Source organism: Schistocerca cancellata, chromosome 3, assembly GCF_023864275.1.
Source record: "Schistocerca cancellata isolate TAMUIC-IGC-003103 chromosome 3, iqSchCanc2.1, whole genome shotgun sequence".
NCBI classification, from domain to species: domain Eukaryota; kingdom Metazoa; phylum Arthropoda; class Insecta; order Orthoptera; family Acrididae; genus Schistocerca; species Schistocerca cancellata.
In genome coordinates, this window is record NC_064628.1 from 951,622,081 (window position 1) to 951,637,104 (window position 15,024).

General features: G+C 39.6%; 1 protein-coding gene across 1 annotated transcript in view; it reads right to left on the reverse strand.

The window, feature by feature from the left end:
- Positions 1-15,024, reverse strand: part of LOC126176014 (F-actin-uncapping protein LRRC16A) — a 573,185-nt gene that overhangs the window by 109,985 nt on the left and 448,176 nt on the right. Inside the window, exons 23-24 of the mRNA XM_049923133.1 lie at positions 3,855-4,001; positions 3,427-3,447 (exon numbers count right to left, since the gene is read on the reverse strand). Of these exons, the coding sequence (XP_049779090.1) occupies positions 3,427-3,447; positions 3,855-4,001 (168 nt within the window). The remainder of the gene's footprint in view (positions 1-3,426; positions 3,448-3,854; positions 4,002-15,024) is intronic.

A 15,024-nucleotide genomic window follows, 5' to 3' on the forward strand; every position in this document is an offset into this window, starting at 1 on the left:
CTGCACTAAGTGAGCACATATATCAATCCATGGTGCATATCAGGGGAAATATTACTAAATACTGCACTAACAGTTCTATTCGTAATCAAGGAGCAAGAGCTAGTTTGGATAACATATACCAAGTAAAAATAAAATAAAACACAGAAAACAGTATTTTATATCAGGGGATAAAATTGTATAATAAATTGCCAAAGCAAGTGAAAAAGATTACTAAAACATGTTTGTTTAAAAAGGTAGCTAAAACGTTCTTCACAAGCAATGCATATTACAAAATTAAAGATCACCGAGCAGACTCAGAGTTGTGGACAGTAATGAAAGGGGATACCACAGCACCTTGCCACATTTCGGCACATGGTTATCGTTTAGTGTTTCCACAAGGATTGTGTGTCCAGATGTTTAATGCATGATTGTAATGTCCATTGGCTTAGTTTTTCAGGTGGACACTTGAGGGTGTAGTCTGGAAGTGACGCAAGGGGGCAAAGAACCATCTTCCCAGCCCAGGAGTCATCAGTGTTTGAATCATTAAAAAAAAAATAAAAATAAATAATAAAAAAAAAACACACCATAATCTGTCATTTAAAAGTGTAGATGGAGAAAGTGAGTCTCTGATCACAGAAAGTGTAAACTAGAAGAAAAACATTGCATTGCTTCAATTGATACAGGGCTGAGAGCTTAGATATAAGGATGGCTGAGACACATCAGTTGCTGCTAAAGACAGCATTGTTCCAAGAGAAGGATGGAGTAGTAAAATTGGTATTTCTGAAATTCCACATTCCAGGACATTGTTGTGATGAAGATGTGATTACATCCACACAGAAGATTGGAGCAAGTGAAATGCTTATGAAGGAATACAGGTAGAGTTAGCAGTGACAGTGAGAAAGAAGAAGAAAAGAAGGAAAGGCACTGTTGTCAAGATTCACTGCTGCTGTGCAAAAAAAAATGATATTGTCAGCAATTTCTTTTCCTCTTTTAATGTAGATGACTCAATTCTAACTTATATCAATAGCTGGAGAGACAACGTCTTTCACTGCAAGATGTTGAAAGGACAAAACATAAAGAAATCTTGATTTTAAAAAATAAGTGAAAAGAGTAATAACTGCATATTTACTGCATTTAAATTTGCAGCACAGGGTAATTAAATAGCACTATATCATCTAAACAAGCTTTAATTATGATTCAGCATCACTCCTTCCAAGTACTCTGCATAGCTCCCATTTCAGGAAAACCCTTATTTAAGGGGAACGACATTGGGTCCCAAGAGATTCGTTGCAAAGGGGTTTTACTGCATGTATGCCGTGTCTTACTGGCAATGTATTACCTTGAAAAATCCTATAACATTGTGAGATGATCCTTAGATGTATAAGAAAAATAAATAAACAGTATCCTGTCATATAATCTCATCAATCCAGTATACAATACAAGGAAAAAAAAAAAAAAAGATTTCCTTTTACAGCCTGGCGATATGACCACTCTTGAACACATTAAACTGTTCAAAATTGCTAGCAATCTTCTCTCTGAGACATAATGCATTCTGATTGGATGGGATACTAGTGACAATAGCAGAGACATACATGAATGCTCTTGTATGGTCTGGTGACTGCCCTAAAACTCCATCCCTGTGGCATCATATATACAAACACTGCCTTAATACACAGTCCACTTTACAGATGGCCCCACTGTTGTTACTTTCAATATTGTCATTGCTGTGGTAAGGGAAAGGCAGAGTGCCACGTCACAGGTGTGTGCACATGTTGGGTTATGACCTTGGCTGTTGTGGGACTAGTCTAGTGTGTTTGTCCAGTTGTTGAGATGCAGGCAAACAAATAAGAGCAGAGAGGTATGGTTCATTTTCTATTGTCTGGCATTGCTGGAGCACCCGAAATTCATCATCACATATCAGCTGTGGAAGGTGAACACTACACGTCCATGAAATGTGTGCACGAGTAGCAGAGGAGATTCCGGGAACAGAGCACATAACTGCAGGACTATATCTGCACCCAGGACAAGCCAATGGAGCCATTACCCTTGATGTGATGGCACGGACTGATGGCCTTATCTAGGGAGACTGATAAATAACACAGGATGAAATTCATGTTTATGTAGTATTAGCCATGACTCTGAGTGTGCTATCAGCAAAGACCACTTGTGTAACTGCAAAATTTGCACTCAGTGATACAGTGATTTAGAAACTATTGTTGCAATACTGGGAGCTTTTCACTTTCCTCATTACCTTTTTTTTTTTTTTTTTTTAGTTGCTGTAATAATTTGAGAAATACATGTATAATTCAAAGTAAATTACAATTACTGATTTAAATAATCATTATGTGATGATAAAAAGTTTTGTGATTTTGAATCTTTTTACAGATCTGAATTTGCAAAATGAATGGTATTTACTTAAAAAAAATAATCCTAATACATGCAACAAAATTCTGAAGCCTATACCGTTACACATACAAGACAAGTGTATGGGCAATGTCTCATACAAATAACTATTCTGTCCAACACTTTTCTGATTTTGTTGATAGCGTCGTCACCAAAGTAAGAGCTAAATTACTGAACACTAAGACTACGTGCCAAATCAGGGGCTCAGCATGAACATCTACTTTTTTCTGGAGAGTGCAGTGCTTCCCTTCTGTGTATTTCTAAAATACCACCAGGAGTTAATCAACTTGCTGCTAGTACCTCTCCATTCCACACTTTCAAAAAGGTTTCAATTACATGCTATGTTTGGTTTCAAGGCATCAAATATGTTTGTCACAGCTTGCACTCCATTAAGGAGTAAAAATACATAAGCTCAGGTAAGCTTTTGTATTCTTTATTTTGTGGGTTCTATACTGAACTTTTCACTATTTTTTGTCTTATCCTTATCTAACTGAGACATTCTCTCATATGTCCTCCAATAGAAACACTACTTAATTACAAAACATTAACAATAAATAATGCTAAACCTCTTTTCCAAATGTTTACACAATTCATGTAATAGTGCAAAATTTTTTTTAAAGAATGCAAGTATTTATGAATGCAAGATAATTTTTTCCATTTACTGAATGAACATGCCAACACAGTGTCTACTAACAATTTATAAATTTTATGTGCTAGACAAATAAGACAACACAGAAAAGACACATGTTACACACTAACATACTGTGCTGTGAACAGAATGTGCATTCAGAAAGTACAAATCAATGAAGATGCTACAGATTATGTCTCTGTAAAGGTAGCTACAGAAAAATTATTCAGCTCTTTTTAATATATGATGCATGTCAAAAGAACCAAAGAGGTTTTGTGATTATGAAACAACATGAGAGGAAATTTAATACTTAACAAAAGTTTACAATTGTCATGCTCATCCATACATTCATGCGTGTTATTAATCGTTACAGATCAAATGAGTTATATACAAATTATTTCATAGCTCATACTTACGAGGTTTAAATACTCCAATTTCTGATAGAATGGTTCAGTTTAAAGTGGGAAAAATATAAAAACGTTTATTAGTGTCCAATCAACATACAGTATATTACATCAAATTTAATACATATAGTGACACATAGTTAAAAGTTGTCAGCTTTCTCAGTTTTGGAAAATTCTTGGAAACTGAGAAATCATCAAATTTCACATTTAAGGAGCACGGGAAAAACTTAGCATTGTTTTTATTTCAACCATTATGCAAGAATCATGAAACAAAAACCCTTTATGTTCAACTGTTTGATCAACATATATAGTTCTTGTTCCTTTTATCGGAGCAGAATATATTTCTTTCTCTTTTCATTATTTGGTTTATAGAATGCTCACATACCATAGTGAAACACTACAAATTTTATTTAAGTTAAAAAAAAAATAGGTTGACATACCATTGGTGACTGGTCCGAACGTTGGCTAATGGTGTCAGCTGTGGAGAAGGTGTCACTGGGATCATTGCGTGACGAGCCCGAACTCACGCGAGACCTGGTTCTCAATACATCCGGTGTTGAAGAACGCTTTTCATTTGTATCACCAACCTGTGAACAAAACAAAAGCATATGTCACCAACAAGTATTCATTCACATGTAACAACCGTACAGCAATTCACAGGTTATTTTTTCATGATACTAGAAAGTTATGATTTGAATACAAATAACCAAAGGAGTAATGGTAACATCTCAGTGTGAAGTGTCCAGGCACTGAGTCATTGACAGATACATACATAAGACTAATCTTTTGACGATGTCCTCCGAAGGGCAGGGCAACATCTTTCTTCCATCCAGTTACCTCATATTGTCTATCTGGTTCTGTCTTCTGTTTCACAGCTATACACCTCCCCCCCCCCCCCTCTCTCTTCTTTCCTCCCTCCCTTCCCCTCCCTACAAAGTAGACATCAGAGTTCTCCATGCTTCAGCTTCACAAAAAATTTCATCAATGTCCACAGGTAAATGCAACTACACAAAAACACATTTGGCACAGGAAAACAAACTTGTCACAGATCAGGACTGGCCAAACACTACAATAATAAAGCCAAAACCAGGCATATGCCATGATTTTCCCGTGAACATACATTTTAAAGATTGGATTATAAACAAAATTCAACATCCTAATAACCCTCATGTTTCCAGATGACATGGTGTAATAATTTAGATCTGTGACCAATTTCGGTTGGCAGCCACAGGACATTCACACTTTAAGTTCAAGTGCATAAATAAGTTAAATAACAACAAAATCTGATGTAACATATTTATTAACCTAAATATAATACTAAGTCTGTTTTACTTGTAAAAAGATGGACCCATCCTTAATTTGTTATTACTTTCTGCATGCACGGGAAGGGAGTTCAAAACTCCAATAAGATTGTTTCAGTGTCTTGTCAGGCATTCCCCTCGTTGCTCTTCAATCAGTATAGGAATAGCTGCACAATTTGCAAAAAGAAAAGCAAAATTTTCTTGGCTTGGAAAGAAAATACAATCCCTGCACTCAAAGAAATGACTGCTCAACAGAACGATATACAGAACAGTTACAAACAATGGAAACAGCAGGTTGGAGTACCACCAACATCAGGAAAGGGCTAGATTGCTACTCACCATAAAAATGACCTGACGAGTTGCGGACAGGCACAATGAAAAGACTATTACATATTTACACTTTATAGCTTTCAGCCATAGCCTTCTTCAGCAAAGAAAACACACACACACACACACACACACACACACACACACACACACACACACACACACACACACAGATATTCACACAAGCGAGCACACCAGCACACCTCATGCACACCTGACTGCTACCACTGGCAGCTCCAACTGGAATGCGAGTGTCATATGAATAGCAGTCTGGAGTGGGGCCAGAAGGGGGAGGAATAGCAGGGTATGAGTGGGAGGAGGAAAGAGCGCTGTCTGTTGGGGATGTACAAGGATTAGAGACTGACAGGAACAGCACTGGGAGGTGAAGAGTGGGGAAAAGATGGGGAAAGGAAAAGGAGAGGAGAGGAGAAGGGGGGGGGGGGGGAATGGTAGGTGGGTACAATGTCAATGAGAGTGAGGGATTGTGGAAACAGAGGAGGTGACAGGATGAAAGAATGGAGAGTTCTGGATGGAGGGTGAGGGGACAGTAAGTTACCACATGTTGAGGCCGGAATAATTTTGGGAGGGTAGAACATGTTCTAATGGTAACTCCTACCTGTGCACTTCAGAAAAGGTTGTGGCAGATGGGAGAATATGTCCTAATGGTAGCTCCTATCTGTGCAGTTCAGAATAGCTGGTGTTGGAGGGAAGGATCCAGACTGCCTGGGTCATGAAGCAGCCACTGAAATCAGGCCTGTTACGTTCAGCTGCATGGTTGTGCCACAGGGTGGAGTACTATGATCTTAGCCACAATTTAGTGGTGACCATTCACCTGGTGCACAGCTGGCTGGATGTCATACAAATATAAAATGCTGTGCAATGGTTGCAACAGAGTTTGTGGACTACCAACTAGCTGTCCACCAGGATGAAAGCCCAACTAATGCAAAGAGCAAAGTAGGCCACAGTGTAGCATAACATGCAGCTTGCAGTAGCAGGCTAGATTTCAATGCCTGCTTTACAATCTGAGCTATCTGGACCCCCCCTCCCCCCACCCCCATCCATCCACAACTGCGCATTTGGGAGTTGTTCTTTCAATACACTCTCCACTCTGAAAATTATCCTGGCCTCAACCTATGGTAAGCTACTGTCCCCACAACTCCCACCCAACAGTTTCTGCCTCCCAATCCTATCACCTATCACATTCCCCCACTCTCTTTGTGTGCTGCCCTCTGCCAATGTACCTGCCTGTCCTTTCCCCTTCCCTGCTTCCCTCCTCTCCTTTTCCACTCCCCATGTTCCCCCCACCCCCTTCCAAAGCTGCACCTGGCTGTCCCTGCACACCCTGCCACACAGTGCTCTTCTCTTCTGCTATCCCTCCCCTTTCCCCAACCCGCGACAGTTGCATTTCGGTTGTAGCTATCTGTGGTAGAGTTTTTGTGTTTGTGTGTATGTGTATGTGTTTCTGTGTGTGTGTGTGGTGGGGGGGGGGGGGGTTGCACTTGTGTGTTTTCTTGCTGAAAAAAGCTTTGGCTGAAAGCTATAATGTGTAACAGTCTTTTCGTTGTGCCTGTCTGCAACTCGGCAAGTTATCTTTCCTAATATTGCTGATAAAGCACAATTACTACTACGCAATCACATTAAACAATCTGCAATACTTTATGAAATGACTGAGCAGGCAAAATCTCACATACAGGCATAGACAGAAAATAAAATTGTGAAACAAGACCAGAAACTAAAGAAAACTGTTAAACACAAATCCACCCAATAGGAGGAACAAGAACCAGCATATGAAACATACATTCTATACAAGAATTGTTAATTCAGCTGAATTACAGTTCTCAACACAAGAAAAAGAACTACTCCAAACGGGACCCAAACACAATCTAAACACGTATCACACAAAAACAATACAAATCATCATTACAGACAGCAAATATATAATAGAATAGGAAGAACAGAAAGATACAGGAAATTTCAATGCAAAGCTAACCAAAGGATTAATAGCAGAACAATCAGACAGATGATTAGGAAGAACAAAAATACCGTACGTGATAACATAACCAAAGAGGAGAAAAGAGCTAAAGACATACACAAAAAGCTGAAGTCACACAATGCAATGATTATGAGGGCAGACAAGGGAAGAACATTGGTTGTCATGTATGAAAAGGAATATACAGATAAAATATTAAATTCCATAAGAGAAAACCAAATAACAAAACTAAAAATTGACCCCACCCAACGATTCCAAAGACACAAACAAAAACTACCAAAAACATCTAATCTACACTCTCACAAAGTCAAATAAAGAGAACAACACAAAAGAATCCCAGGTCACCCACACTCAGTGAGTGGCCTGCCAAAGATTCACAAGCCCAATACTTCAATGAGACCTATGATCACTTTCACAATTGTTCCAACAAACCATTTAGCCAGGTACATGCACATGTTTCTACAAAAACACTACACTTATAAAAACAACAGAAGCTTGGGAAACACTAATTATCTAATCAACAAATTTAAAGATATGAATTTACGCAACCCAGATACACTACTCTCATTTGACATCACATCAATATACATCCACATACCAACTAAAGAAAGAATCAAAATAATTGAAAGATAGCTAAGACAGACAAATATTGTCCCACAAATACACACACAAGAAGACTCTACTATCCTGAAAGTTATCACAGGACAAAATTTCCAACAGGAAGGACTCCCATGGGGTCACCCATAATTGGCCTGCTGACCAACATCTTGCTTAATTACCTTGAAAACAAAATTTCTGAAGAAGCAATAAAACCAAAACACTACAAAGTAATATGAGGTGTGTTCAAAAAGAAACCTAACTTTTGCAGCATCAGCTTTATTGATTATTGTACAACATTTTAAGCACTGTCTCCTTTAAAATAGTCCCCTCTACTGGCAACACACCATTCCCATCATTTCTTTCAGTTTTGGAATGCTTCCTGGAACACATTTTGTGGGATGACACACGTCGCATTGTCTTTTATCTCCTCTACAGCTTAGAAACGACGTTCTTTCAACGTCTTTTTCAGTTTAGTAAACCGGGACAGTCTGCTGGGGCTAGGTCCACAGAATACGGTGGATGGGGCACTGCGGGAAAGTGGTGTTTCGCTAGATAGCTGCAGAGAAGGAGTGACGTATGAGCTAGTGCACTGTCATGATGCAACATCCAACTCTGGTTTTCCCACAATTCAGGCCTAGTCCTGTGCACTAGGATTCCCTGGTAGACTTCCTTGGTTATCATCCGACTATGTGGCACAAATTCATGATGGACGATGCCTTTGATGTCAAAACACGCAACCAGCATCACCTTGACCTCTGACCGACTCATGTGCTTTTTTTGGGACAAGCTGAACATTTGCCCACCCACTGCAACAGACGCATATTTGTTTCAGCATCATAGCTGTACACCCACATCTCATTGCCTGTTATGATGTTCTTAAGAAAGTTTTCATTGTCATTAACAGCAGCAAGCAGTTGCACACACATTCCAACACAGGTCTGTTTCTGGTCTTCAGTCAACAAATGCAGTATGAATTTTGCACTGACACAATGCATCTCATGTTTTTCACTCAAAATTTGATGGCAGGATCCTACGCTGATACCCACCTCCTCAACAACTTCCCAAACAGTTAAACAATCATTTCCACGAATCGCAGTACGAACAATATCCACTTGGTCATCATCTGTTGATGTGGAAGGACGTCCAGGCTTGGAACCACAGACCGACATTCTGCCCTGTTGAAAACTCACAGCATTGTGTGCGACTCATACAGTCCTCTCCCATATACTTGACTAAGTATCTGAAATGTCTCTGTGAATGTTTTGCCAAGTTTGTAGCAGAATCTCTCTCTCTCTCTCTCTCTCTCTCTCTCTCTCTCTGTGTGTGTGTGTGTGTGTGTGTGTGTGTGTGTACTTCAGCTGCTGTGGTTCGTCTGCCAATTGTCCAAGTGACACAAGGCAAATGGCAGTTTGTTGTCTAAACCTGCCACTAAGTGTGCTCTCTGTTGGTTGGCATGGTATTTCAAAAGTACAGTTTCTTTTTTAACACACCTCATATACTGGTACCACTATGTTGATGACATCAATTGTTTGATAGATGAAACACACGACATGTTACATGACAGTTGCACACAGACATCAATACCGCTTACCCAAAAATACGCTTCATCCTTGAAACTGAAAAAGACAGAAAACCTATATCAACCACTAGAGTTACTCACAGTAGGGCAAACCAACTGACAGACCACAGGCAATGGACGAAGTGAACTAAAAATAATGAGACAGATTGCCACAGAAATTGGTTGACAAACTAAACCATAAAATATAAACACCACTTACATGGAACACACATGGGACTATCACAAACAACACACCACATCAGCAAGAAACACACAAGGCACACAAGATCAAGAAACTACAAGCACAAAGAAAACATTAAGAAAACATGGTGCCCCCCCCCCCCCAAACATCTGACAACAAAATACCACACAGAATGGGAAACATCATGAGGAAACGAAGTACACATGTGGCATATAAAACAAAACACACACTTCAGAAAAGATTAAAAATACCCGACATCACCACAGATAAATTCAACAAAGCAGGTATATATTAGCCAATCTTGTAATATTTCTGGCTTCACAGCCACCATATTCAGCTACAAGTGTATTGTGAGAAAGACCACCTAAATTGTGGTCCTTCTCCATGACTGGCTGCTGTGTTTGGAAGTAGCGCACCAAAATGATAAACTTCTGTTACTAATAACGGAAAAGCTAAACAGTGAATATACGTGCATTTCATATAAAACCATCTCTCAATAGCAGGCTACCATTCCATTATTTCAAAAGTGTTAGTTACCAGTAAAATAATAACTGTTAAACGTGAATGCAGACAAAACACTTTGGAGATCTTTGTGTTGCACCTAACCTGAATGGCAGCCAAAGTTGTTCGGTTGCCAGATGAGAGCTCAACTGGCAGTCCACCACGGTTGGTACTGGTTAAGGCTTTAATTACCAATCTCTTGTTTTTAGACCCCTAATTGATAAATAGTTTGATAGTAATTACAACACACACACACACACACACACACACACACACACACACACACCATTATTATTTTGTTTATTCTCTATGAAAGTGTTCAAAAATGTTTTAACAAATCAATTCAAAATTTAATTATTTATACAATAACAGTTCCTCACTAAATGTTTATTACAGCCTCAAGATAACAGATTCACAACCTATGTGTTGTTTGCTGCACAGGGGACAGCTATACAAGACTGCAGGATAATGAACATTATTCAGAATTTACGCATTCCACTCAGGGTGGTGAAAGCAACTAGGCACCTCACATCTACTACAATACAAATGAGACCAGTGACACGTCAACTGTGGGAACATAGGAGATGTATGAAGGAAGAACAGGTTGTATACAGGGAGAAGGAAAAATAAATCCTGTATTTTTCCCAGATTCCCCGGCTGAAAATACACTTTCTCCTGGGTGAAAATACACTTTTTCTGTGTTAAGTGACAGTATACTTTTGCTCGGCACTGTAAAACTTATCAGTCCTTTGATGGTTTATGGTTTTATACACCAGCACTTTAGAAAATGAAACTCATAGGAAAAAAACACGTTTTGGAAAGATCTTTGATGTGCAGCAACATGTAAGTTACATACTTTTGTGTTACGAAGGTATAAATTCGAGTTCCACTGAACACCGCATGTTACTTTCCGAAGCATTGAAATCGAGATTGCAATGTGCTTCTGTAAGCCAGTCACAGTTCATGTCACGTGATCTCGCCAGCTTATGACAGCATAGGACACGTGATGTAGTCAGTCAATAGCAAGATCACTCTTAAGTAGAATGAACACGTAAATAAGAAAAGTTAATGGTTTAAATTTATATATATATTGTTGCTACAAGAAAAGCAAAGCTTTCACATATAATATTGATCTCGAAGATTAATGTGCTGCAACAGAAGCTAAGCTTCCACATATAATGTTAACCCATTTGCGTGTATCACACTTTAAGATACACCACATAACTGCGGCAGTAAACTTTTTAATAATGACAAAAATGTCTGATCTTATGGGTTCGAAATTCTTCTAGATGGTCATCCCCAAAGAGTTGATTTTTAAATGAGAGTCAAACGTTCTGTGATTCTCGCACATAGGCCATCTTCCATAAAAGGAAATTTACTTTGAAAGTAACGCTTTTCAAACCACCATATGCAATATTTTCCCATGACCTGTTAGAAATAGGTTCGTTTCAGCAGTTGCCAGAGCCAGATAACAGGCGCCACTGCACTTATGCAGCTACGATGACGCAGGAAGCCCGTATGTTCGTACATGTAAAACATTGAAAGATCTTGCATTCAAACGAATCTAATGGAAACAGCTGCCATGTCACATTCATCGGAGGCAATTTGTTGTTAACGAGCATTGCATAGTCTTCCTAAAGCCTTTGGCACACTTTGCTGTTGGCAGATGCTTGTATGAGCACTGTGTTTTGTTGTTGTATATTGCCCATTTCCTTTGTGACTTAAGTTTTATTTTTGTTTTTTTCTCTCATTCATGTTATGTTGCTGAAGTATTATTCAGCAGAAGCAGGATACAGTAACTTTCTTTGTTAGAGTATTGATTCTTACCAGTCAAAATCACAAAAATTTAACTGAAAACTAAAACAATGAAAAATTCCCGGGTTTTTCCCGGTTTTCTCCCGGGTGAAAAAATTCCCAGGTTTTTCACGGATCTCCCGGTTGTCCCGGGTCGTATACACCCTGAATAATATTCCTGAGGGAAGGGATTTATCATACACACGTAAATCTGTCATGTTATCTCTCTCTCTCTCTCTCTCTCTCTCTCTCTCTCTTTCACTTGCCTTAACCTGCAAAGACTGTGATTCAGTATACACGGGACTGGAATGTAGATATTTCACAATAAGCAGACCACCTCATCAAAAACAACCACCACACCAGTGGCACAGAAACAGACCTCAAAAACCTGAAACACAGTAATCATCTGTAGCAATTTTTAACAATAGAAGAAAATTACCACATCCAAAAGGCTATTACACAGGGCAAAAGAGTTATCAATAACCAAACAGTACTTCTAAATGAAGTATCAGATAAAAACAGGTGGGGAGGGGGGTGGGGGTGGTAGAGAGAACAAAGGGAACAGATACAAAGTTCACCGAAGTCAAATCAAAACAAAACAAAACAGCCTATAAACGACAGTTGGAAGCTCATGAGAATCAAACATTTGTGCAGTGAAATGTGTCTCCAAGTTACAACATGCCAGTATGTTGTATTCACAAATTAACAGGAGTAAATGTAAGTAACTGCTGTCAAAATACAAAACATAACCCATGATTAACAAACTATACAAAATAGTTCTCCATACTTAATGTAGTGTACGACTTCTTACACAATGGTAAGGAGGGTCAGGCTACAGAGTGGTGTGGCAACTATTGTTGCAGGAAAGCTGGACAAGAGCAGAAACGATCAGGGAACAAGTTCACTCAGAAAACAGAAGACTTGCTTAATCTGTATTTCTCCAAGCAAATGAAGACTCATTAAAAATAATGCAGCAACAGATAGAGTACGGCTCATACAATATCAACAAGGATGAGGGATAAGGCACTCTGAACTAAAGCCCAAATGGTGGTGTCGGAGCCGCAACTAGGCGGAGTTCATGTAGCATTACATTGTGAAGATACTCCAAATGCAAGTCAGCTGAGTGACTGCAGCTGGCCGTGCTATATTGTGGCAGCAGATGGCGCTAGTAGCCTAGTCCGCTGAACATGTGGCTCAGTGGACATGTGCCATTGGTTCCAACGGATCGCATACAACCGTTGTTGGCACCCGACGGAAACTTGCAATTCCATTCTCAACTGTGACACCTGTGGGGGATACTGATACATGATACCACACCTAGGGCCCCCCCTCCTCCCCCCCCCCCCCCACCCAAAAAAAAAAAGGTCCGCAGGTCAATCCACAGACACGAAAACATGTCCGACACAGAAAAACAAACTTTTCACAGCTTTGGAACGGACATTTTAAACATTAGATTAGAAACAAAAATTCAAGCAGATGATTTTCTTACATTCCTCATGTTTCCAGATGATACAGTATGGTAATTTAGATCTGTGGCTGATTTTGGTTGGCAGTCACATATAAACCTGTCCAGGCAATAACAGTGTCACCTGGCAAGGAATGACTGCTAGTCAGACACGCATTGTGCATGTAGTATCAGTGAGTATGCTGCCTGTATATAGATTGGGGAAGGCGCACAATCCATCTGAGTTTGACTGGGGGTAGATTGCGATGGACTGGAGGCTTATCGCAAGCATTGCAGAAACCACAGAACTTGTAGAGTGTTTGAGGAAAGCTGTGCTGAATGTCTTCAACACACAGCGAAATCAAGGTGAAACCATGTCCAGATATCGTGGGGTTGGGTGGCCATTCCTCATTACAGATGTCAGGCATGTAGGCTGGGCAGATTCGTAAAATATGAGAGGCAGTGAACTGTGGCAGAACTAACATCAGAGGGCGGACTATGAGTGTGTCTGAACACACAGTGCACCGAACACTCCTAAAGATGGGTCTCCACAGACTATGATATATGCACATGACAATGTTAACACCGCAACACTGGCAACTATGGCTGAAATGAGAACATAACAATCAACACTGGACATTGGAACAGTGGCAGAGCACGGCATGGTCTGACAAATCCCAATACCTTCTTCATCATGGTCGATGGAATGGTGTAAATTTGTTGCTTCCAGGGGAAAAGCTCCTTCACACCTGTACTGCGGGACCGAGACAAGCTGGCGGTGGCTCCATTATGCTCTTGGGAACATTTACATGGGGATCCAAGGGTCCAGTGGGGCTCAAGCAAGACACCATGATAGTCAAGAAGTATCATACACTGGTTACAGGCCACATACATCGCTTCACAATGGTCATGTTTCTTCAAGGCAGTGGCAGTTTTCAACAAGATAATGCGCCATCTCAAAGGCCAGGAGTGTGATGGAGTGGCTCGAGGAATACAGTGGCGAGTTCCAATTGATGTGCTGGCCCCCCAAGTCACCAGATCTCAAACCGATCAAACACATCTGGGATGTGAACGAATGTGGTGTCAGAGCTCACTGGCCCTCTCCCTGGAATTTATGGGAATTACTTCAACTGTGTGTGAAGATGTGGTGTCAACTCCCTCCAGCAACCTAAAAAGGCCTCATTGCTTCCATGCCATGACACTTCCCAGCTGTTATCATTGCCAATGGTGGACATACCGGCTATACGGTAGGTGGTCATAATGTTCTGTCTGATCGTTGAACAATTCAAACAACAAAATCTGATGTAACACGTTTCCTAACCTAAATATAATCTGTCACGAAAATAATAGAGAAAAAGCGCACCGAGGATCACACAACTGTGGTGAAACATTTGTGTGCTAAAATAAAATTTTTTGTTACTTATGAAGTCATTAATAACTGTTAACTGTGAACATTGGAAATTAATTTTTCAAAAAAGGAGACTAAAGAAACATCACATGAGGTAGGAAAGACAAATTAATATGGAAAACAATATAGAAATTAACACAGGTTGATGATATACTGAATAAAGAAAAATATTACAAATGACATTTTTTTTTATTATTTCTCCATTTTTCTATCTCATTTGCACTGTCAATTTTGGTTAATGGTGGCTAGTTTCAAACTCATTTAATTATTATTGAACCGTTATCTGAGTGGCTCCAAAATGATTAATGACCTGTATAATGTTTTTCTGGGCAGTTTTGAATAGCGAAAATGACTGCATACAACTACTGATCCGTCAGCCAATACAATGTTGGAAATCTCTAAATGTAAATAATGGAGAAAAAAAAATATCTTGGTCAGCCAACAGCATGTTGTAATTACATACACATTATCTCGTCCGCACCTCA